Source organism: Amblyomma maculatum, chromosome 2, assembly GCF_055883805.1.
Source record: "Amblyomma maculatum isolate TAMU_Amacu chromosome 2, ASM5588380v1, whole genome shotgun sequence".
In the NCBI taxonomy this organism is placed as follows: domain Eukaryota; kingdom Metazoa; phylum Arthropoda; class Arachnida; order Ixodida; family Ixodidae; genus Amblyomma; species Amblyomma maculatum.
In genome coordinates, this window is record NC_139345.1 from 37,342,453 (window position 1) to 37,368,312 (window position 25,860).

A 25,860-nucleotide genomic window follows, 5' to 3' on the forward strand; every position below is an offset into this window, starting at 1 on the left:
TTTACCCTGCCTAATCTATTTGTGTCGCAGTGTCACTTGTAATCAAAGTCTGGAAAAGGCGAAGAGAAGTGGATTCCAAGATATTTATAAAATGGTTTTGCATGGTCAGTGGTCTGCCACATTATTATTTCGGCACACGGTCACACGGTGCTTCGGCATGCCACGCCCCCATTTACACAAAGGCAATCCAGACAATCGGCGTAGCAAAATGATGTTTTTGTAATTTTTGGTTTTAGACAGACAGCTCGGTTGTGCAGCCTTACAAAGTGTTCCGAAAAAAATATGGTCTTCGTTCTGGTCTTGCACAATAAAGCTAACTAAGAAATTTCCCCATACACCGCTTGGAGTGCTGCGGAGCTCGCTGCGGCTGCTGCAATTTAGGGAGGTCTAGTTTTTATGCTTATCCTGTCGTAAGTTAAGTGCGCGTTTTCAGTTTCCACTTTCCTTATTCTCCTGGAAAGCAACATTACCTCTTCAAGATGTTTTTGGACGGAGCTGAGGGAGTCTTTGAATTCTTGCGAGGCAACCTGCCTTTTTACGTGATCGTTTTTGTGCCGCTTCTGATCGTTATTTCGCCGGTCACCCCCGTGCTGGGATCCCACGAGTTCACCGTTTACCGCATGCAGCACTACGACCTGCAGGGGTCTGTGCACGGTAAGGCACTATAGCTGCGGACTATCTCCTGGGGGATCTTTGAGTGTGGTGTCCTGGGGCAAAAGTCTATCTGGTTGTGGGGCTTATGAAAGTTACCAGTGCTCGAAAATGTTGACGCATGTGTTCAAAGAGGAACTACCCTCTTTCGCTCATATACTTACAGCAGAACCGTAAAACTCGTAATTATGGTTCATTACGCATTATACTGTCGACTGCGACATTTCGGGCTTTTGACTGCTGGTATTTTGTGTAAATAACAGGAGTTATGTGGATATCTTACGCGGTCGACATAGGATCTTTTGTGTGCTGAACTCGCTACGCACTTCAAGTGTGCAAAACATGTTGCTTTAACGCGACTACAAAATCTGCGGGAACGAACACGGTTCAGTTATCTTCCTTGCTGCTCGCTTTGTCTTGAAAACGTTTCGCGAACTGCCAAGCTGTACTATCAAACTGAACATTTAAGGAAGTGCAAGGCCTGGGAATCATTCGTGTGATGTTTATTTCGTGTCACAGTCCTAAAAAATGCATGTTCTCAAGACCTTGGTCAAGTTAACTGACTGTCATATGGCCTGTATGTGTATATGCCCTATCTAAATGAGGCATATTTGAGCCCGCAATCCACCCGCAATCCACCCGCAATCCACTAGCAGTAATGTTAACTAAAGTTGTATTGGGGCTAGTTGGTGTAGCATGACACAGATAAAAAAGTTTTCGCACTGCATAGAAATTCACAGGAACACATGCTCTTCATCATTTTGGGTAATTTGTCCTTTCCTCTGTTATCTTCTGAATACCTAAGCAGTGTCCAAACTTCTTTACATCCAAGCAACGTTAAGCAGAAAGATGTGAGCTCTTGTTGCATTTTTCTAGTTTTCTGCTTTGTTGGTGCAATTTTTCTTAGCTTTGTTTCATTTTGTACAGGATCCAGGAGTTCTGTCGTGAACACAGAAGCCAGAACGTTACACTCATCATCATACCACAGAAAGGTTGTCATAGCACGGTTTACTGACCTCACTCACGGACAGTTCAATGAAGTGATCCAGCAAGGTGCAGCTGGAGTTCTTATATTCTTGCCACAAAATATCAGTGATGTTCCCCCTGAAAAGCTAAAGGTAATAATTTTTCATTTTTTACTTAGAAGGAAGTTGGTGTGGTAGGTAATTTTAGGAGGTAGACAATGATAAACTTCAAGCCATGGAAAGCATGCCTGCCTTGTTGAAAGCTTATTGATGCCTGTATGAGCAAATTCTAGCAAGCTTACCATGTATCAATTGTCAACCTTGTGTGTTTGTTTCTTTTCAGGTTTTAATGGAACTAGAGCATGCACTATTAGAGGATGCTGTGCCTGTGCCAGTCTATTTTGCTTATGAGACTGAGGAACTGAAAGATATGTACAGAAGTGTTCAGAGGACATCTGACAATGGCAGGACAACTAGTGTTGCTCAAGGTGAAAAAATATTCATATTTCATTTCTAGGGCTAAACATGACAACTTTTTGTTATTTTCTGATTGGTCGAGGCAGTGATGTCATAGAAGTCATGCAGTCACAGTGGACTGGCCCGCTGGAAAAATATGGGTTCCTACCTACCCATCACCTCTAATCCCTGCGGCCGTCAGAGACCAAATTTCCTGATTGGTCAAGACCGTGACGTCAACATATAGGTCACATAACCACGAAGGACCAATTGCAGAGCACCACCTACACATCAAATTCAAAAAGTGGCCCCGAGCCCAACTGAAATATTGGGGGTTTTAACTCAACCGCCTACTGGTGTTGAGTGATATGTTGATAAATGCTGCAATGAAACTGATGCAAACATGCAAATGAAATGCAGTTGAGAAAAATGCTGTTGCAATGCCTCTTAAAGAGGTTGAGACTCCAAAGTTTGAGGTGATGAAAAGCACATTATGGGTTTCTTTTGTATGTAATATTACCCTTGGCCAAGAACTGGACACACCAAACACTTAAAATTTTAATTAATAATTAAAATTTAATATATTTTAATTCAGCTCTAGAGAGAGTTGTTAAATGCTCTTTCTTATGGCTGAGACCCATCACTAGTGCGATGGTTGATGACTTATGAAGCTGGGAACAGTATCGGTGAATACTAGTGGCGTCATAGCACAGTATAGAGTGATGTGATGAACATCGCCGCAACGCACGGCATCGGCCAGGCACTGCATCAGCGGTGAGTTGACTGATCAGCAGGCACCATCACCGATGTACCTGCATTGATGCCTGGATGAAACCTTCATGCTGATGATACTATGGCCTCACTAGCTCCATTTTGTACTTTATTCGAATTACAAATAAGCTAATGGCACTGCATTTCATACGTTCACACTTTGACATCCAAGCGATTAACACGAATTGTAGCTGATGGTGGCCCCCCCTTCCACATCTCGCGGACTCTCTAGTCTGCGAGGTTTGTGTATCCAATGTTTGCAGTTGTGTAGAGAGAGTTCACATGTTTTAGCGGAGGTAGATGATCATAGAGTATAGTTTTAACAGCAGTGATCTGAAATCGATGATTCCTTACCTCATAGGACGCCATAGAATGAGTGGAAAGTCCTCAATTTGTTGGTGGCACTTGTGGACAATTTAGACCATTTTAATTACCTAATATAGGTGCCAAGCCTCTGGGTAGCACAATTTAAAGTTTGGTATACTGGTGACATTGGAGAAAGGATATACAGTGAGTGGGAAACACTTGCTGTGTCAACAGCCAGGTGATAAAGCGTCCCCCAGGCTGGCACTCGCATTCATTGGCGTTTATTGCAGAGTTATTGCACTGTGTAAACAAGTTAACATATATTAACATACAATTGCTGCAATATATGAAAGACCTTTTAGCTTAAGTAGAACACAGCTTCTATTTCAGGCTAGTCAAATCTATGCAAAGTTGCTGCATATGCATGTAGCGATGTAAATATCAGCACTACTGAGGTGCAAGCAGGTGCAAGTGACTCGTCCTGGTCATTTTTGCTGGTGTGTTCCAGGAGGAGTTACGATTTGGCGTGGTCAAGGCTGAATCCTGTGGTGCTATCTTGAAGCATTCATTTAGTGAACATGTCGATAGTTTGATAAAAAAGCAGCAGAAAGTTGTGTGAATAACACATATGGAAATCAATAGCTACAGCACTTGAAGCAGTCTCATGGCGCTGCTGTGGGAGGGACAAAGGGGATGGTGATGGACCATGGTCAGTGCAGGCAGCGAGGCATCGTGTCTTTGAAATGCGGCAAGGGGATCAGCTGACTGACGGGCTCTCTCAGCTAAGGGCCACTGACACACGTCCACCAAGAATTAATGTCAACGTAATGTGCAAACGCTAAATACAAGGCCCAAGTGAACGGCTCGGTTTGAGAACACGATGCCGTCCCTCACTTGCTTTCTTTTTCTGAGCTGCGTTATAATTGCAGCAACCCTTGCACTTGGCCTGCTCTCTGAAGGCACGAAGGCACGCCATGTGTACTTGAAGAGATGACGCAGCAGGCGTTGCGTCACAGGGGGTGCTGCTCTTCCGTGGTTCTGTTGTCACAATACCGGCTGGTATATTGATAAAGCACAACCGAAATTACTCAGTATGAATAGTGTTGTGATAATTTACCGCACATATATAAATCCCAGTGCGTGTATCATGCATCCTAGAGCAATACATGACGTTTGAGTCAAAGAACGAGCCAACCAAAAATTTCGTGCCCCAACCCCTTTAAGGAGTCTCAGTTGGCTTCATTGTTCTTATCAAATTTTTCATATTAATGAATACAACAGGATGTGACCTCTCGTTACAAGAGACACTCGGTTATAAGAGACACTTGAAAATGGTTTGGTTGGTTTCCCTATGTTTGCCATGTTCACAACATTGCATACAAGAGACATGGTTACAAGAGACACTCGATTACTAAGGACAACTCTTGCAGGTCTCTAAAGTAACTTCTTGACCGTTTATAAGAGACACAATCAACCCAGGTATGCTCATGTAATGCAGCTGACTCATACCAACTCATATGTGTGGCAGTTTTGATTTCCTTATCAAAATTCTGTTCCATATCAGTGTCCTTTTTTGTTGCAATATGTTAGGAACCGAGAAAGAGTGCCCCCTCTTGACTGGGAAGTCAAAATGTCCCTGTTGTTTCAATCACGCAGGAATTTGATGGCAGTGGCTGAAGCAATAAGGACATTTTGACTTCCCAGTCAAGAGGAGGCATTCCTTCTCGGTTCCTGACATATTGCAACAAAAAAGGACACTGATATGGAACATAATTTTGATAAAGAAATCAAAACTGCCGCGCATACGAGTTGGTAAGAATTTTTGGCTTTAAACGGCCTTGGTTACAAGAGATCTTTTTCGGGTCCCTTGAGTGTCTCTTGTAACAAAGTTTAACTGTTTTTAATGCACACCGAAGGAAGCAGTAGCCTTTTGGTTTTTTTTTCTGTACTATGAAAGAATGAAGACTAATTTTTTTTATGCATTATTTCTGAAATTGTGCTGCTCTTTGTAGGAAAATTCTAGGCACAAATTTCTTAAATGTTAAAATAAACTGTTTAGCAGACATTTCATTGCCAGTAGACAGGCTGCACTAGTATGTATCCTTATGCCTTGTTGAACTTCACACAAAATGCAGGATACTCCTGTGATAGTTTTTTTTTAATGCAACAATTAACTAAAGCTGTTGTTTTTGCATGGCTATCAATATATGCAGAGCTCTGGGGCATGCTAAAAGCAAGTGGATTTCAGCTGGTCTTGTCAGGAAATCAAGCTAAAATGATCCCCGATGTTCAACTTTCAAGCATTCAAGTAAGTGGATATGTGATGTCTGCAGTTGCTCGGTGGCTTTAATTGCTTGACTGCTGATCCCAAGGACGCAGGTTTGAGCTTGGTCATCGTGACCGCATATTGATGGAGGCTGAACGCAAGGCGCCTATGTATTGTGAGATGTCAGTGAGCGTTGAATAATTGCAGGTAGTCAAAATTAATCTGGAGTCCTCCACTGGGTGGCACCTTTCATAGCCCATATTGCTTGAGATGTTAAGCATCACATAGGCTTAAAACTTGAAGCACAGTTCTGCCCTTCTTCCGCACCTTTAGTCTGCTAGAACTAAAGCTCAGGTTCGCCGATCTTGCTGTTATGAGTCTGGTGCTTTCCTATGGCAAGTGATAGTTTGCAGGCAGTATTTGAGGCTAAAATAAACAAACACCTTCTGACTGCGTGTGGACTGGGACAGGTTTGAAGGAAGGGTGGAGGTCACTCTCTACAAATGAAAATTATTACATAGGAAAACAATGTTAGGCCAATTTTTGTTTTCCACCAAAAAAGTCAAAAAATTTATGGTTCAAATTGGACCATCCTAGTCTCCCCAACTGCCCCCTCTAAAAGTGACCCATAAATCCGCTTCTGCTAACGCCTGTTGCAGCACAAAAGGATCATCTTCTCATGTCATCATCGTCATCAACATTGCTCCATCTGTATGCAGTGGATTCACTACACACCTCTTTCTTCAGGCAATCAGTCGTCACCCTCACAGATCTTTGTCTGAAGCCTGTTTGACCTTGAAAACAGAGCCTCGAACCAAAACTGAAACTGATGTGAAAGCTGGTGCACATAATTGTAGATGATGGTTTGGCTACTCGAAATCAATGACGACTCGTGATTTACTCAGTGAGCCTGACCAACCTGATGCCAAGGTAATTAGTGCAAAGTGCCTGGCCTTTTCCAGAAAGGAAAAGGCATCATGCCCACATCGGATTATTAGGCGAAGATGAGAATGATGGATGTGAGTCAACATGAGGATTTGGGAGATGATGCACAGAATAACTGCAGCCAGCTCAGAACTACTGCACGTCTTTTTTGCTGGTGCAGTTGGATGTGGTAGGACGCTTGTTTCTTTTCACATCACGAATGGTAAGAATATGTCTGAACAACGAGTCCACTGATCCCGATATTGGATTTAAATGACAGAGCAAATGGAAACTGGACATATTTAGGAAACATGGTGACTGGACCAATGAAATGCCCGAACAGAAAGAATGCCATCTGCAGGCTGAAGCTGAGGCCATGAAAGCAGAAAGGCTAAGGAAACTGCTGAAAAATTAATCATACTACTTGAAGCTTTAACAGCTTACTGCAAGCGGAAATCTAAGGAGCGCCTGGCAGAGAGAGAGAGAGAACAACTTTTATTTAAAATGCCTGCAGAATCGGTTAGGCTCCCTCCACGCAGGGAGGACAAGCTTTTACCGCGACGCGGCCACTACGTCAGTCTCGTGCGTTGTGCTCCTTGAGGTCTTGTTACGTCCCTCGCTACTTCCGCGGGTTCGAGAGGGCCGCCGCCCCCTTCTTGGGGGTGCTGCCCCCCCTCTCCTCGGTTTCGCTCGGTCGCTGCCTCTCTAGAGCTGCCGAGACCTGCTGGACGGCCTTGAGTTGTGTCTCTTGATCACAGCTCCTCGTTGCAGCCTCTAGCTGCGGCGGGATCGTCGTCTTCTCGCTGGCTTCGCGCGGATTTACTCTACAGTCCCAAAGGATGTGAGCCGCGGTGGCTCTCTCCTTCGCGCATAGTCTACACATGTCGCTCGCGTGCACACTCGGACACATGTGCTTAGCTAGCACCGGGGTAAGCAGGGACCCTGTCTGTAACTGTCTGTATAACACTGCCTCCTTCCGGGTAAGCCCCGGGTGAGGTGGCGGCATAGTCTGTCTGTTCAGTCTGTACCATTTCACTATTTCGTTGAAGGTGGTCATCTTGTCCTTGGCACTGCGCCGCGACCAAGACTCCGAGTCGGCCGTGCTTGCAGCCGCGCGGTTGGTTAGTCCTCGCGCGGCCGAGTTGGCCGTCTCGTTGTGGTTCGCGTTTCCGCGTTCCGACACGTCACTGCCCATGTGGGCCGGAAACCACTTGATCACCACAGGACTTTTGCGTTCGATGTCTTCGGCCTTGCGCAGTATGCGCGCGGCCTCACTACATACCCTACCCTTGGCGTAGTTCTTCACTGAACATGTCTGTAACCAGCGTTTCAACCACAACTTCCTCAGCAACCTGTTGAGTTACGAGTGCTTTGTATATCACGGGATAAGCGCAAGAACAGCTTGGTATTGGTGGCACCCAACATGTGCTCAGGTGTATAGAACTTTTAGGGTATGTAGAACTAAGAGATCGACACTTCAGAAAAATAAGATCACCTCGTACTTTGCGATCAGTAGTCTGTGCGGAGTGAAGTTCTCACTCTGACGTTAGTGTGGAAATTGAGAAACATTACAGCACTTAAGGAACCTTGATGGTGACTGCACCATCAAAGTGAATATCAACCACTGAATCTTTAGTAAGACTGTTTACTTGACCTATATGATGCCCAGAGAGGGGCTGTTACAATGTGTTGACTTCCTTCAGGACACACCATCGTACATGCACCACGATGTAAGAGTGGACGCTGTGAAGCTTGGCAAAACTTTCGACGGAGCTGAAGCACCTAACTTTAGCCAGTGCAAAAGTGTAATCCAGAATGGTGACTTTATGGTAGCTTTGCGAAACTCAGACTATTGTCGCAATACTATGAAGGCATTGGTAAGGACCCACTTTGCACTCTGTTCAACAACGAGTCTCTGCTCTCGGCTCGAAACTTTAGCAAAGACTGGTTGAAGCTTCCAAACTTTCTAAAGAAAATTGAAGAACATAAGCCTGAGACCTTCCGTGTCGCTTAGCATGATTATATGAACCATTGCAACAAGCAGCATTGACCTCAAGCTTCCAAATGCAACTGTTGTGCCAAGAGTCAGTTTTGTGTCAAACTGCTTTGCAGGCCACAAAACTGTGTTTACAGCTTTGATTTCACCAAGTGATGACCTCAAGTAAATAGTGGTGATCATGCGTAACCATATGAAGAACTTCTTAGACAAATATGCATAATATGCTTAATAACCCCAAGAAATCATGTACAACAAAATACTCATTCATCAGCATAATGAAATAAACAATGCAATTCAAATAAGCAATCAAGTTAAATGAAGCAGAACAGCTAGTGCTAGTCCACCTATGGTCCTATCTGTCCTAACTAAGCTAAATTATGTCATAAAGAAAAATATCTTTTTAACCATTTTAATGCAGTGGCTAAGAATGCAGCTTAGAGACTAGCATCACCAGACTTGCCTTTGCATTAAAATTGATTCAGGTACTATATGTTGCAGTCATGCCTCAGGTTATTTTTGGAAATATGTTCAAATACTACTTGTGAATCACTTGTCAGCTTCTTTCTGCTGCAATAAGAGTTTGACCAGCAAAGAGAGTAGCGAGAGGTTTTATGAGTATTTTTGTGAAGTATGATGCAAGGAGCACTCGCTTAAAATCTTCTGTCATGAGAGCATCCAACTAGCTTCTCCATTTTAGGACAAGACATAGCATATTACAGTGCATATGCTATCCTGTCCTCAGCATGAGTGAACCTCATTTATACTGCACACCAATGAGAGTGAAAATTATTTTATGCAAGTTGTCTGGAGGAACAAATTCAAGTATGTTACATATTTGCATGGCTTTGTCGGCCTCCTAGGCATGTAGATGATGAATGATCAGTGCATGGCTTATAATCAGTCTTTCTTTTTCTTCCAGGGAAAACTATCTGGTTTTGGTGTTGAGGAGCAGCTACCAACGGGTGTGATTGTTGCTCACTATGATGCCTTTGGAGTAAGCCCAGTGAGTTCCATGACTATCCCTTCCAGCAGCAGTAAGCTTTTTGCGTTGTGACATCTCAGTGTTCGGGCTTGAACATTAGTGTTCCTGTGCTTTGTAGGCCCTCTCTTTTGGTGCTGACTCCAATGGCAGTGGAGTTGCTGCCCTGCTGGAGCTGGCACGCTTGTTCTCAAAACTGTACACAAACTCGAGGACACATCCCCAGTAAGTACTGAGAGCATGTGCATGAAGTGAAAATTGCAGTAAGATGGTATTTTGCATTATCAAGATGGTATGTGAGGTATGTTTTCAAAAATAGATGAATGGTTTTTTTTCTTTTTTTTGCACCATATCTAATGTAGGTTTGCAACTGCTCTATTGTACAAGCATCCATTCATCTGATATTAATGTGATTTCCTCTGTGATAAAGTGTAGACTTTGGATTCTACTGACGGGCTTAAGACAAATAGGAATTGATACTACCTTGACAGCCAACATTAAGCTTTAGGTGTGCGGGGATACACATGTTCCCCTGTCCCATTATAACAGTCACGTGTTATTATCACGAAAGTTTACGCGCACACTGTTAGGATGGTGAGAGGAGGGCATACCGGTCACCCCCACTGCCTCCCAGTCTCCCACAGCGATGCCGGGGCGGTTTTCTCTTTCCTCCTGGCATAGCCAGTGGACATCCTCTCCGCGGTCCTGGGAGAAGCGCGCCCCTAGCGATTTTCTTTTCTTTTCGGTGGGTGGCTCACATGCGCAGTTCAGAGCATTGTTCAGACTCTCTACTGGGGAGACTGCTGCCGTCACCTGAATTGCCCGGTCATCATACGCACTTACCATAACGGGTTGTGAGTGTGAAGCCACACGTGATGACAAGAACATTCCTCTCCCTTTTTCTCTTGCATTTACCCCTTTTGGTGTTTTCTTTCGTGGCCGTACGCGAGTGGGAAGTTCGCTCGCTGTGGCAGTTGTTTCTTGAATGCTTTGTTTTGCCGTGTACTCGGGCAGAATAAAGCATGCTTCGAGTACGCAACTCTTGTTTGTCCCCTCTGATCCGAACCCGCTGGTTTGTTGACTTCTCATACCGTGGGTTGGGTGTCAAAGCTCTGACTACAAGGCTGTCACACTGGGGCTAGAAGGCAACTTCCGCGTCTAGCCCCCTTTGGAGCGTTGTTACAAGGATAACCGCCATAGGTGAAAGCAGGGGGACGGTCCCTCTCCCTAGCATGATGGAGTTGGATTATGGAATCTCATATATGGTCTATCTATATTTTGTTTACGAACCATGTAAAGCGCTCAGCGCTCTGAATTTTGATGAGCAACCTAATTGAAAAGTATCTGCTTTTTTGTGCAGGCAAGGCAGTGCTAGTTTTGCAAATAGTTCTTAACACAGCTGTAAAAGTGCAGATCAGTCTAATGTTATTTGTGGCTATGTCGGTACAGGTTATGTTATTCCCAATCTCACTGCAAGGAATGAACAAGGAAAATATGCCAGCTCCTCCATAACTGCCTGATTCTTTGTTGACACATGGCTGGCAGGCAGGGAAAAGCATCATTAACCCATCGCTGTCGGGTGTTTCTGGCTGTGACGCAACCCCAGTTTCAGCTTGAATTCAGAGGAGCATAGCAATTATAATGATTGCTATGCAAAAACATAGTCAACAGAATATGCACATTTCCGTGTTCTGCAGGTGTTGTTAATAAACATTATCGTCATCATCACCCTGACTATAAATGAGGTAAATTAGGATAACACGGGAAAAAAAAACACTGCTCAATACTTATTGGGAGTGCAAATTTGAGCTGGGCTCGTATTCAGAATTAGAAGAGCCATCGTTCCAGTCTGCAGGCGAAGGTCCCGCGCAGTCAGCCATCCGAAATAACCACACGCATGGAGGGTGCACTTTCAGTGTCCCGTGCAACGGAGAGAAATGGCACATTGGAAAATCAAGATGACAGAGAGAGATGGAAAGAGGCTGAAACAACTTCATTTGCTTTTGCTAGCTGCAAGCGAGGGCACGGTGAGCGAAAGCAGCGATCGAGTCATGTGCCGGTTTATTGGAGAGGCAACGGCACATGCCTGTGAACTTGACGCGCCATGGCAGACACGCCAACAGAATAACAATAAAAACCTGCAAACCTGCGGCAGATGGCAGAACAGCCCTTGAACCCGTAACTGCACGCACGAGCCGCATGATCACACAGAGCGAGAGATGGGGACCATGGTGCGACCACGCCCACTGAAAAATTGAGGGGGAGAAGGGGGGGGGGGGGTGCGCCTGGTCACTCCGTACTCTTCAGTATACGTACCAACACAGCATAGAGCGAAGATATGAACTTGTAGAAAGATTCGACAAATGGCGCGGCCAGTCCAAGCGCGCCAGTTTGTGCTCAGGCACAAAGTTTTGAACGCACGATAGAGAATGTACTGATATGTCAGTGACTGTGGGGGGAAGCATGAAAACGTACTGGTACGGCCGTGACAGCGAAAGAGTTAAGGATGAACTGAGAGAAAAATCTACTAGATTGAGACAGCAACCTTTTTTCAATGTCTAGTTATTTTAAAGAGACTCAGAAACAATAATTGCATTAATGTTCTAATGTGAGAAAGGCATAGAAGTGGTCTTTGTGAGTATTCGAATCAAATTTAAAAGCCTTGTGTTAAGCCTATAATTTAGAACCAATTTTTAAAAACATTGGCAGTGACTTAGCTCAACTACGCCAGGATATACATAGCGAAAGCTACTTTCCTCTGGTTTTGGCATGTTGCCGAGCATATTGTTGAGCTTTTTAATGAAGAGGCATTGGTTGTCACACATTATTTCTTTTATTTCATGCACAGAAAGAACGACGGCCCAGTGATCAGTACAATAACATGCGGCCTCAGTCCTTCACACACGTTGCACATGTGTCCAAACGTATTGTTCACAAAGTCTGCTTCAAATGTTCAAGTTTCAGATGAACTTTCTGACAATCGAATGGTATGATCAGTTACACGACGGGCCTTTACATTTTCTTCTGTCGCATTTGTTGGCTCACCTTGATCTTCTGAGCTGCTGTGCGCCGCCTGTTACGCTCTGCACCTTGGTGCCTCTGTTTGGCGGGAGGTTCTCTCTGAAGTGTAGCTTTTTGGGCTTGTTGGTGCATGAACATAGTGATATTGTAGCGCAAAACAGACAAGACACACGAGAAGACCGAACAACACGAGCGCTAACCTCCAAGCAACTGCCTCACATCCTCTGGTAGCAGCTTGTTGCGAATGCAAAATGACATCGAACGCGCACGACTAATGGCATGCGCTATGGCTGCAACTGTAGCACAAGGATTATGGCGTATATTGAGGAAAGGGCCCGTTGTGCTAGAAATATAGTTCAGAAGCTTAGCTTTTTGGGCTTGTTGGTGCATGAACATAGCGATATTGTAGCGCAAGTGCTACAGTTGCAGCCATAGCGCATGCCATTAGTCGTGCGCGTTCGATGTCATTTTGCATTCGCAACAAGCTGCTACCAGAGGATGTGAGGCAGTTGTTTAGCAGTTAGCGCTCGTGTTCGGTCTTCTCGCATGTCTTGTCTGTTTTGCGCTACAATATTGCTACGTTCTCTCTGTTCAGGTGTCTCTGCTGCTTGCTTGGCTTTTCGGTATTCATTCTTTGCTGAATGGCCAATTGCCAGGAGACAACTGCTGGAACCGAGGAATTGAGCCTCTCTTGTCGATACCACCCCTGAGCAGTAACTCGACTCTCCTTCTCTGTGAGAAATGACTGTGCTGTGGCCGTCCTCTTCATTAATACATGCTGTTGCGCATGCACCGCTATGCTCATAGCTAGCACGTGGCATCCGCGTGATGTCACACGCGGCAGCAAAGTTCTGATTTCACGCCCCTCGAACCTGCTCCTCCTCTACATGGCGCATTCCACACATTCCAGGGTGGTTCCACAGTGAAATGCTCAACTGGTAGCCAAATGTAGCTCTCGCTACAAAATGTGCTCCTGGCAACCGCTCCTGGCAACCGCTCCCAGCAGATCAAAGCGACATCTCCCCTTCCCTATAGACATTAACTGGGCTTTCTAAGTGCACTCATTTGCTGGGAACTTCTAAGGAACCGGGATGTTGTTGCAACTTGTTTTCTTCATTTCTTTTTGCGTGCTGGCATTTGCTAAGGGGAAAGGTGGAGTGTCATTTTCGATTGCCTATATGTTTGGTGTTAGTGAGGCTACTGTAAAAATTCTTTCATTGCAGAGGGGGCTGATGGGACGCCTATTGCTCCTGCACATTTTCTAGTTATAATATAAAGCTTTTCGTGGTCTCTTTGATATTGTCTAATGGCCCTCTTTCCATTGCTTGCAGAACACAGAGAACACACCTTTCTGCCTGTAACACATTCCTTCTTTGTGATGAAATTTGCAGGTTTAATCTTGTCTTCCTGATATCTGCTGGAGGCAAGTTTAACTATCATGGAACAAAGAAATGGATCGAGGACAACATTGACAGCACAGGTAAATATGCTGCTGCCACAGAGAATGCAGAGGAGGTCTATAGAAACACTGGCATACTGGTGACAAATTTTAAAGACTTGCAGTTGAGCTTTCATTTGTCCTAGATTAGCAGTTTTGTAATCTCTTTAAGCCCAAAGAACTACTTTTGCCTCATGTCTGTAGTTAGTCCAAGAAACATGTATTTTTGCTCATGCCTTCTTTGCCATAAGTGTTTGCATCCATACGGTGTATCTGTTTACTCTAAATGACAGCTTGTGCAGTATGCCTCTTGGGTTCAGTATAACACCTTTTTATTTGTGCATGTGAGATATCTTTTCAGCATGAACTAGAGATGAACAACAAAGAGTGTGGTGTAGGCAATGCTTTTATTTCGACGCTCATGTTCAGATGAAGGATATTTTGAGTAACTGGACTTTGCTTTCCAATGGGAGCATTATGAGTTGTTTTATCTGGGAGTGGTTGAGAACAGAATTGGGAAAGGGTGAATTTTGCTTTAGGTATTCGTAATCCTTTAAAGAAGGGAAGGCAAAAAAATTGTTTCTAGAGTGGTTCTGCCTTGGTATGATGCATATGACATTAGTAAGCATGGATCTTCATGTGAAATTTGTCAGGGTTCAGTAAATAATTTGCAGTTAAATTCCTTCCATGCAGTTGGATTTATCCTTTCATGCAGTTACAGTTTCATGTTACTGAACAATGTTTGTGATGTCACAAGGGCATATGAAATTATCTGAAACATACAAAAGCTGTACCATATCCGCTGCTTTGTTTTGTGCGAACTCCTACTTCAGGAGCCAGAATGACAGTAACTTGACGAAGAGGTGCTATATTGCAGTTGTGCGCCTCAAATGATTTCATAAACAGTGACATAACCACCTTTGACTACTAAAACTGAAACTGTATGGGTGAAGACATCCAATTATGAATTTTTCATTGAGCATAGGCAAATTTCACCTGGTGTTCCATGTTTGTTAATGTCTTACGCTTAACTTTAAAAATAAATACATTGAAAACATTTCTTTTTTGTATTAGTCATTGAAAATGATGTTGGACAATCTCAGAATCATGCGAGTTTCAAGCTTACTTGAAAAAAGAATAGGATTACCAGACGGTTATAAACAAATCTTTTCATTGTTTCTCACCACTCAACAAAAACTTTTTGTGAAAGCTAGTAGTCTGCATATCTGTGCTCAGTTGCAATCATTTGCCAGGACCATCATGTATGGACTTATTCAGTGTTAAGGCGGCGGTGTCCTGCTCTGTTTTTAGAGTGCAAGCTCTAGGGTGTAACCTCGGATTTCACTTCGCTGGGTTCAAATGATCTTTATGCAATTAGCGTTGGTGTCCACTGAAAAGTGAGACTGATGCCCTGCCTCCCTTTCCCCCAAAACCAACTTAAAGATATATAAAAAAATTGCAAAATGAAAAGGCAATGTTAAAAGTGCTATCGTGTCTACTGGCAAAGCTTGAGCGTCCCCCCAAGTCAAACCATGTACGTACAACCTTACTAAACCATGCAAAACCAGAGCTTTTGCTCGTGTAACTAATTTCAAACCATGCTAGAACTCCCACTATATTTTATTTCTTCCAAATGGGCAGGCTCATTGCTTTTTTGCCTCATACTGTTATATGTTTATGTAATGAAACAGTGTTCTTATCTCAAAAGCCTGTGTTCTTCATTCTGCAGTCTAGGTACCAGTCTAATTTGCTTTACCTTTCCTTTGTACAGAGGGAAGCCTGCTGGCTGACTCTCTTTTCACTATGTGTATAGACTCCATAGGAAATGGAGATGACCTGTATGTTCATGTATCAAAGCCTCCAAAGGAAGGCAGCACAACAGCCAAGTTATTCAATGTGAGCACACTTCTCACTGTTTCTTTAGAAGGTGCATCCATTGGCATGTTACTCAATTTTTTATGTCATGCATAGTGGCAGAAGTGTTGGCTCTGCTGTTTGTTTTAATGTGACAGTGATAAAGGCCCTGGTCTTCAGAAAATCCGGAGGAACAATCACGAGTATGCCTCGGACGGGTGGCATAGTTAAGGCACCGATTGGTCTGCAGGTTGTGTGATGTCACACAACCACATGACCCTCAGCAGGCAGGAGATGTCAACTCCTAACTCCTCTAAGATGGGAGGATGATGGAATCGAACTCACTGGCACCCTTGTATCCTGAGTCAGATGTGGTGCCCCTCTACCACACAGGCACATTTGTAGTGCTTGGCTAAATAAGGGCTTTATATCTATGTTGGTTGGTCTTGCATGTAGTAAGATAGCTTAAGACTGTATGCTAAAGAGTATGTGTGCGAAGTCAGAGGTACAAATTAAATGATTCATGATTAAGTGAGCAGCAAAATGCATGGTATGTAAATGAGGATCCATAAAGGGAGCCATACATGGGAGCTGTTAACACTGTCATGCCACACCCTTCATGCCACCCTCTCCTTTGTCACGAACATTTGCCTGCAAGGTGAAACTAAGTGTAGCTGTGAACATAGCATGGAGTCTGGGGCACTGTTATGGTGCTTCTCATGCCAGCATGTGGTTCCGCTTTAACGCCGTCCAGTGAAAAATGCAGCAGCACAGGAAAAGCTCATTGGCAACCATTTTTGAGGTGCTGTTCTTTGCTATCCTTTTCCCCGTAAGAATGCAGTTCTGATCAGTCTACCTGAATTAAAGATTGCGGCAATGCAATTTAGCGCAATTCTGCTTAGCTGTCGATACGCTGCTGAGAAGAGAGGGCACATATTTGGTGGAAGCGCGAGCTTACAACTGGTGTATTTAATGAAACTGGGCATGTTGGCAAGGCTATGTATTTTGAACAGCGAGAAAAGGATGGACTTAGCAAAACTGACATAATAAAAGAGTTGTAGAGAATCTTTGGTGTCTTCGTTTTTTTCATGCCGCTCAAAATGCATATTTATAATCAGGTGCAAGTTAATGTTTTCTTTTAATTCTCATTTTGTGGTCTATATATGCTGTTGCTAGTTAGAGCCACCGTGTTACTTCTCCCAACCTGTTTGCTGCCTATCTGTGTGGATGCAGGCTGACTGTGACCATGCTGTAAATCAATAGCTGAGCAGTGAAGAAGGGGGATTTTTGACGTTTATGGGATATTATGCAGGAGCTTCAGAATGTGGCATCACTTCTGGCACCTGCGATGCGAGTGTCAATGGTGCACAAGAAAATCAACTTGGCAGATGAGACTCTGGCTTGGGAGCATGAGCGCTTCAGCATGCGTCGCTTGCCAGCATTCACTGTCTCACACCTGCCTAGCCATCGATCACCTAGCCGCAGCTCCATTTTTGACACAAGGTGAGACGTGACCATATTGTCCAGGGAATAAAAAAAACACTGCCCAATGCTAGTGCTTGCCTTATGATCGGTGGGTAAGGATGCTGACCAGTGCAGGAAAAATAGGATCGCATTTCACACGAGTTGTGCAGAAAGGCTGGAACAAGGCAAGCATGGAATTTATAGGAACTAAAAACTGCTGCACTGAAGATCTGAATATTTGGACAGCAAAAGAAACTATGCGCACACACAATGAGCTCTCGTAGCAACCGTTCATTTCAACAGCTCAACTCTTCTGAGAAAACTTTGATAAGGCTAGTATGTTGAAAGGAATAGGAAAACATTATACATTGATAAGAGAACTAAAAACAAAACCAGGAAGACACTGTTTGTATTGCAGTACAAATTGTCTGCTCTGTCTGAGAACTTCTTGATTTTTATTTAAGTTGACTGGTGCACGTTTGCCCTCAGAACCTAATCTAGTGTTCTCTGAATGTAACTGCATAGCCCTCTGCTAGCACCTGCGGAAGAGTGTAAGGGGAACAACAGAAACAAGAGTTTAGTCAAAACAGCGCTAAATATTTGAAGACTTTTGTTTGCATTTTGCAATATAAATTTTTTCGAGCTTGGAACGAAATGATGTGGCGCCACACTGAGACAGTAGCTTGTATTGCTTTGACTTCCCTGCAGGTGATGAGGATATTCGAATTATTCTTATAGATTCTGGAAAGTACCTTGAACAAATCTAATATAAACCGATCCTGCTGACAAAAATAGCAGAGAGAAGCATTCCGTGGTGCACATGAAACTGTGGAAGATGCAGCATGATCAGTTTTCACTCATAAAAGCAGAATAGACATGGTGTCACATGTGCATACTATTCAAACTACTAGAGTAGTATTTTGAACTTGCTGCTATCACATGACCATCTTTATTTCTTGAACGAATCACACGTGTACTTGCGCAGTGAAAATCTTGTATTTGTATAAATTACATAAATATGTCACCTATTCTGTTTTTCTTTTCTGTGCGCCCCACCCCTTATGTAATACCCTCTAATGAGGGTCTTGAAGGTATTAAAGTGAAGTGAAGTGAATTCATGTAAATTATTCCTAGTTATGAATATTGTGCTGCGAAAAGTAAATAAGAGCAGGAGTTGCCATTTGTCTATCATATGGCATGCGTCCTCTGTTTGCAGTTGTGTAGTGGCAGCAAACTGCCTTGCATCTGTCTATGAGAGTAGCTTATTTTACTTTATTTACCTAGGTTTCAATGAATATGTGCACTGACCTCTTTCATCTTTCTGCAGTGACAAAGTTGACAAAGCCAAGTTGGCTCGGAATGTAAAGGTGATCGCTGAAGCGGTGGCTCATGTCCTCTACAATATGACAGACACGGGAACAAGTTTGGAAGTCTTCCGTGATAGTCTGGTGCGTTTTTCCCATTCATCTGGAGCCAAAGAGCGTACCTACCAACTGTTCCAAATTTACTATAAAACATACAAACTAAACCCCATCTTATTATTTTACGAATCTTGGCTCAAAATGTACAAGAAAAATATATATTTGCAAAACAAAGGGTAATTCTATTGAAACTACTTCGCTGCTGGTGGTAACCTGTGCTGCCATGAGAGGGCAATATCTATCATCTGTGGGCAACTACTACGAGCTACAACATTGTGAGGAATTCTCCTCTAGCTGAGGTCCACGAATCCATATCCTTGTTGTTGGCCTTTTTATGTGACCAGCTTTCATGTATGACGCAGTGCAACTCCAGCATTTTTACCCATAGTGGCTTCACTCTGCGATGGTTTTCTAGAAGCCTTGTCAGTTCTTTCAAGTGTTTTTGAAACTGTACACTTCAATTCATAATTGAGTTTCATGCCATAAAGAGAAGAGGCAAACTCACCTTATAAAGTACGTATTCCTGTTTGGTGTGGTGGCAATGCTAATGTCAAGGATCGCATCGCTTCACATGAACGTAAGGATCTGCTGTTGGTGAAAGGACACGAGAGTGGAACTTGCTTCGAGCAAACTTACTCACGTCTTCCCAACCACAAGTGAAGTTCGACAGTCTTGTTGAAGATCGGTGAACAAAACTTCGTTGGGTCAAAACTTGTTTCATGACAACAGATCACTCCTTTCCCTTCGGAGAGTTTAATGAATTTGAAAGTTAGCAGGTATGCATAGATTTTTACAAGTATGTGTGGGTGTCGAGTCTTTTCCCATATGCTGTGTTTGTTCCAGTAAGGCAAAATTCTTTTAATTAGATCGCAGTCATTGGGGCAGAGGAAGCTCCTTTATGAATTGTGCTTAAGAAAATTAATACAATGCAAATATGGCAGTATACTGTAAGTAAATTAGGTTGCTGAGGCTGTGTGGAGTTCTGATGACTGCTGAAAAATGCTTGTGCCTTCTATAATTAACTTGCGTGATCATCTATAGTTACAAACAATACTTTGATTGCCTGTTAAACCAGTAAGTATAGCGAAATACAGTTTTTAAATTTTCATAACCTATGGTACGTGAGCAACCACTCTTTGGGCTACGCTAGTGCGGGAAAGAAAATTTCAAAAACTCACCTCAGTAGCGAGTTGCAATGCTTGACATTTCTGAATAGGATTCATCTGCTATTCAAGATGAGGCATTGGTTTGCATCCAGCATCTAACCTCAAGCAGGCAAGTTAGTTTTCTGTGCAGGGGTGAAGTGCTGTATATGTGCAAGCCAGCTGTCATGCTAGTAGAATCTACTTTTGCAGAACGTTCATGTCATATAAGACACAAAAATGAGCTGAACTTGTTTAGTAAGGTCTTGTAAATGTTCTATCATAGAAATTTCTGTTACAGACTTTTTTTTTCGTTGAGTGAGTTGTTAGTTTTGAGTGCCACTTCTTTCACTCCTTCAGTATTTGAGACAAGAGTGGTGTAAATTTTTTTATCACTTTATTTCTTTGTTATCAAATGGGAGAAGGTGGCCATAGCTACATTTTAATTAATCAAGACCTCTTTTTGAAAACTCTATGTAGCCCAGAACTCTGAGGCATGTTATGCAATGCATGCTTAATGGCATCACGAAGAGCCAAGTCTGTGGTATTGCCCAGAGTGCTATGACAGGGCCTATAAAATTTAAAAGGTTGTCAACCTTGTCAGTTCTGAGTGCACTTACTGGCCAACTTAATATTTTAAGTGTGGAGTCCCAATCACTAATTTCACCAATGGTTGTCTGAAGCCTGCCGATCATCCTGCATGTTGAACTGCCAGTCTCGCGCTGTGCTTTGAATGCCGTTGACTTCATCATCTTGCATCTATTTACTTGACCTTGAAAATCAAGGCTCAAATGATAACTGAAACCAAAGTGCTAGAGCACAAAATTTACATTTGGCCTAACTGCATGAAACCATTCATTATTTTTTTGCCTCTCTTCTAAATGCAAACAGGGGCTTCAAGAGGACTACCTAGGGGCCTGGCTGGACATGCTGTCAAGTCAGCCACGAGGAGCTCAGCTGATGGCCAAGGGCAAAGCACCGGTGGTCTCCATGCTAGAGCAAGTCCTTGCACGGCACCTCAAGGAAGTGCGGTTGTCTTCCTTCCGGCCAGACAAGAGGTATGGCTGCTTTTCCCTTTTTGTGCTTCTGTGCTCTGCTTGTTACAGGCACTTGCTAAGTAGAATTAAGTGCATCGTCATAGCAATGTAGGCCGCAAATATTTTACTAGATGCGTGGGAACAGCGTGTGCATAATGCGTCGCACCGAAACTGGAGCACATTTGCATGTTTCTGGGGTGTGCATAATACGTATTGCTTGAGCACACAGCTGCATTGTGTACTTATTGAGCTGTCATAAATCTGAAGGGAGCACTGTCCCTGTAAAAAAGGTGATGAATAGTTGCTTTTGTTTGTTTTATTTACTTATGGCGAATTCCAGTCAGTGAGAAGGAGCTAGTTTCTTTGCTGCTCAAAACCCAATTCCTGTTTCGTAGGGCGATTTCGATTCAGATCCACAGTTCCGATTAGGCCATAATGGTACAGTCATTAGGTTCTCTATACATCTTGTACTGCTCAGGACCACCAATTGGAATTCTCTGTAACCTTTTGTGACAGCATCCTTGTTTACATGAAAGTGTGAAATGCATGGCAAATTTTAAATTTCTGTCTTGGGTGAAGTGGTGAAAAATGGTTATCTGACAGCATTATCTTTTTTTTCCTTGTGCTATAGTAGCCGGATCATTAGCTAATACTTTGCACAGACTGAAAATGAGGCATTTTGCTTCATATCTGTATATTTATTTATTATTTTATTTATCACATACTGTGGACCAAACATGGTCCAAGCAGGACCATGTGTATAAAATATAATCTCTCACTTTAAGCTTAATTCTCTCTCTTTTTTTTCTTTAGGGATCCCGAAATTGTCTTCTATGACACTCCAGTTGCTGTCATGAATGCCTACAGGTTCGTGCACCGTTCTTGTGTTAGTCTGCACTGCATGTTTGTGTTATTTAGCAGTGAGTGCCATGTGTTACAAGGCATTCAGTGAAAAGAGTGGCACTTTTCTTTTTTTCTCTAATATGCAGTGTCAAGCCTGCTGTGTTTGACTTGTTCTTGGCAGCTTTTATCGGTGCCTACCTGGGAACTGTGTACCTCATTATTGTGGTAAGTTTTGAGACTTCAAGACGTTATTTCTCATAATGTACCAAAAGAAAACTTGCTTTATAAAGGTGGTTGTATAGTGGTTGAGTACCAGAAGAGTAGCCAGCAGCACACATTGTCATATTAAATTGATATGAAAGGAGATTTTGTACAAGCGTAAGAAATTGAGCTTGTTGTTTGGTTCATTGTTGAAAACAGCACAGTGAACGAAATGAAAGGTGGGCAGCATAAGCATTGGTGATCAACTGCAGGCAGTTTTATTTCGGAAGGAATGAAGACAAGGCTTCAAGTAGTTTGAAAAGAAAAAAATATGTACTCATGACATTGGTGAAATGGGGGCTAAGTGTTGGGTTTTAGTTTCTGTTTTTGTTTTCACTCACCTTTCGCAGCTGTTAGCAGCTAGGCTGGGCAAGTGCTTTGCTTTTATTGCCATCGTGTGGTGTTGTGCACTGCAATTCATCTTTTTTGTTTTCAAGGCATTTGAAGCCTACAAATGCCTGTGTTTTCTAGCCTTCTGAAATAAAATATAGCCTGCACTTGCATTGGCTGTCTTTTTTTTTCCTGTCCTTTTCACTGTTTTCAGGACTGATAGTCCTTGCTTCCTATAAGTTTCCAGGCTGTGCTTGCAGTTTTTCTGCACATTTAAAAGCATATTTTTCAGTACTAGACTGCTTTCAATGAGGTTTATTTAGTGGGTGCTTGAGTATGTCTCATGATGTTGTTCATGAAATGAAAACGTCGATAAGCAAGTCTTGCTACAATTACTCAGCGCAGAGATGAACACATACAAGAGAAGAGACACCACAAAGCACTTTGTGGGGTCTCCTCTCTTGTCCACGTTCACCTTTGTGCTGAGTGATTGTATCATGATATACCAACACACCCAGCAAGTGGTCTTAACTGTCTGTTTTACTTGTTCATGTTCACATAGTTAACTAATGGGCAATCAGTCTGTCAAACCATCATACCTGCATTATTATTTGTTATTTATTAGTATTAGTATTTTTTTTCTTGTCTGCATTAGTGGTATGGCAAGCAGTTGACACTAGTACTGGACATGATGCCAGAGCGTTTCTCTAACGTTTTAAGCTTTAGAACACAACTGAATAGCCTTATATCTATAACATTTTGCTTGCACCTGCTAATTTGCCTGCTAAAATATCTCATTTTTTGCTTCTTACCAGGAAGCAATTCGGCATTCATAAGGTGCACATTGAAATCATATGAGCTTTCAAAAAGTCAAAAAATACTGTGTCACTTTATTGAGGATATATTGAGATGCTCTGTATTACTACTATGCCATTGCCTGGTTGTTTTGCTCAGGCTTCAAAACTATGCAGCACTTCCTGAAAGCTGCTTAACTCGACTCTGCACATTGGCATTCACACCAAAAAGGAGAAAGCAAAAGCTATTACTATGCTCACCTGTTGTGCAAGAATTAGAATAGGGAGCATTGGCGAAATTGGTGAACTTCTTGCAGCAACTATCTGCAGGCACGCATGTGGTTGGCAAAAAATACTGTGCTTGCAACAACGCTTTAGAACTAGCCTCTGATTTTGTCTCACATCTTGCACCAACATTTTGGAGTGCTCCAACTTTTATATGTGCATTTATATACCATTGATTGATTGACTGGTTGATTGATTAATATTGCAGAACTTCCATCATGTGCAGAGGGTGGTGGGCCTGTTCTCCCAACCCAAGGTCAAGGTGAATTGAACGTCGAACATAAGCCTGTGTTGTGTCAGTGTTGCTCTTCCATTCTTGCCTGCCACATTCATCAGATCATCTGCCTAGAAGAGGACCGGTGTCTGCGTAGTACGAGAAAACTTTCCTCGCTTGAGAACATGCCTAAGTGTTCATAGTGCACCTGTTTAAAGCACCTTAGTCATTAGCACTGTCACATCGTCATTGCCTTTCACTGTCTTTCGCTCCTCTTTGCATTGATGTTTGTGGCTGCCATTTGGGCCCGGTGCAGAGGTGGGTGAGATTTTGTCTTTCTAGGACAGAAATACTGAAATGTGCCAGCTCGTATTGTGCCACATTTGACAGTTTGATGTCTGTGAATGGATGTAGAAGTGTCAGTGCAGCATTGCCTTTCTTGCAACCCATCTTGCCTTCTTCAGTGTGATAGGCATAGTTTGTGCTGTTACTTGCTCTGTGTGTGCTGTCTATCTGTACATAGTACTGTAATATACATGCATTTTTGCACATGTGCGGGTACCTTGTACTAGTAACGAATGCTACAATGGGACCCAAAGTTGATGTTGAAACAGCTCGCAGGTACAGTGCACTTTGGACTTAACTGTATGCTAGGCCTATTCATTTGTTGGCTGAGGAGTTGTGGAACAACTGGCATTGTTGACATTTTTGTGTGGCTCCTATACGTACCATTTATTAAATTAGTCTGAATGTTGTGGCGCATGGTGTTTCTTTTTTACATACCAGCTCATGCAAAATACCGTATTTGCACGATTCTAACACACACCTTTTTTTCCAAAAATAACCATTTAAAAATACATGCGCGTTACATTCGGATTCGAAATTGAAACAGAAATCTCAAAACTCGAAACGAAGTAGCTCAATAAACCATAGCCAACCGCATTGCCATTGGTATCATCAGTATCAGGTTCACGTCTGGACAGCCGCAAGGAGACGCTGCGGTGGACAGTGATGCGACACAGCGGGATGAGAGGGCTGTGGCTGTGGAGACAACCAAATGACGCCTTCAGAACTGGATAAGACATACTAGATAAATACTGTTAGGATAGGATAGGAAATACGTTAGTTTCTCCAGGAGGGTCTTGTGCTAGTAGCAGAAGAGTTCCATCTTCCACCTTCTCACAGGGTCGGTGCCCCTATTCCAGGGCTCCGCTGAGCTTCGCTGCTCGCTGGGCATGCTGGATTAGACCTAGTTGGCAATCCAAATCGCCGCTGGAGAGCCGGCTCTCCCACTGTTCTGCACTCAGGTCTTTACGAAAGCTGTCATTATTTCTACATTGCCACGTGATGTGGTATAACGAAGGTGTGCTACCACACCATGGGCAGGTGTCCCGATATTGTGACGGGTAAATTTTGCTTAGGATATGCAGGTTAGGGAATGTTCCTGTCTGCAGTCTTCGCCAGTACACTGCCTCTTGTTGTTTTAGATCCCGATGTGGCGGCGGATAGCGGATCCATACCCCCTTATAGTAATTCAGAATATCCTACGTACTCAGATGTATCTGAGTACGTAGGGCTGACTCGCTCGGGTAGATCGTCCGATTTGGAGGAAGCTCGGCTCGTGTACCCTCGAGCTACCTGATCGGCGCGTTCGTTCCTCGCTATGTCGGTGTGTCCTGACACTCAGTAAATGTGTTTGACTTTTGGTGGGGTCGCGCTCTGGAGGAGCCTGAGCGCGGCGCGACCTATGCGGCCGTTCATGTAGTTACGACACGCTTCTCTAGAATCTAAGAATGGTAAGGGACGTGTTGCTTCGATACCCGGCTACCACCGCAAGAGCAACGGCCAGCTCCTCCCCTTCGGTTACCGTGCATTCCCTGACTGATTCTGTTGGTGGCGTTGCGCCATGACGGGACAGACTCCGTCACAGTAGGGAATTGACTTGGCTAGGACCTTTCTGAAATTCTGGTCCACCTGGTAAAAAAGGGAAGCCTCAGTACCAATCCCATCCAATTCAGGCCAGAGAGCTTCCAGTGAGCTGCCTCCGTTTTTTGGCTGAGTATTTGTCCAGCCTTTTGATGTGTGCTTAAATCATGGTATCATGGCTTAAATAAGCCCGTAAAGGAGCACTTGAGCACTGTGCACGCAATGTACAGCGACTGGCTCTGTGAGCAGGCTCTCGCGTGGTCTCAAGAGAGCGATGCTCGGGGATATTGCGAGATGGATTCAAGGCCCTCCCGCTAGCAATGGTCATGCGTGCATTTAAAAATTTTGCAATTTACAACCCCTTAGACGGTACTGAAGATGACCTTCTGCAGTTGGTGGACACCAAGAAAAAGCTGTCGTCTGACTGGCGGCGAGTAGCCTATGACATCCTTGTCTCGTGGTTGTGTTTGTGTGTGCCGATTATCTTCCATTAAATGTGTTTAGCAATTTTCA

General features: G+C 43.4%; 1 protein-coding gene across 1 annotated transcript; it reads left to right on the forward strand.

Annotated features, from left to right (window-relative positions):
• Positions 1-346: 346 nt before the first annotated feature.
• Positions 347-25,860, forward strand: LOC146198387 (BOS complex subunit ncln). Its single transcript, XM_084593874.1, has 14 exons — positions 347-654; positions 1,579-1,769; positions 1,960-2,104; positions 5,363-5,457; positions 9,258-9,341; positions 9,439-9,542; positions 13,730-13,818; positions 15,548-15,672; positions 16,943-17,133; positions 18,422-18,542; positions 20,549-20,715; positions 21,508-21,561; positions 21,684-21,762; positions 23,416-25,860. Exons 1-14 carry the CDS (start codon positions 480-482, stop codon positions 23,476-23,478), a joined length of 1,683 nt encoding a protein of 560 aa, XP_084450000.1. The 5' UTR covers positions 347-479; the 3' UTR covers positions 23,479-25,860.

Bases quoted from the DNA above. Each gene is read 5' to 3' on its own strand.
- LOC146198387 (XM_084593874.1), top strand. From the start codon at position 480: ATGTTTTTGGACGGAGCTGAGGGAGTCTTTGAATTCTTGCGAGGCAAC. The intron at 5,458-9,257 runs GTAAGTGGATAT...TTTTTCTTCCAG, and splicing joins TTCAACTTTCAAGCATTCAA to GGAAAACTATCTGGTTTTGG. The intron at 9,342-9,438 runs GTGAGTTCCATG...TGTGCTTTGTAG, and splicing joins ATGCCTTTGGAGTAAGCCCA to GCCCTCTCTTTTGGTGCTGA.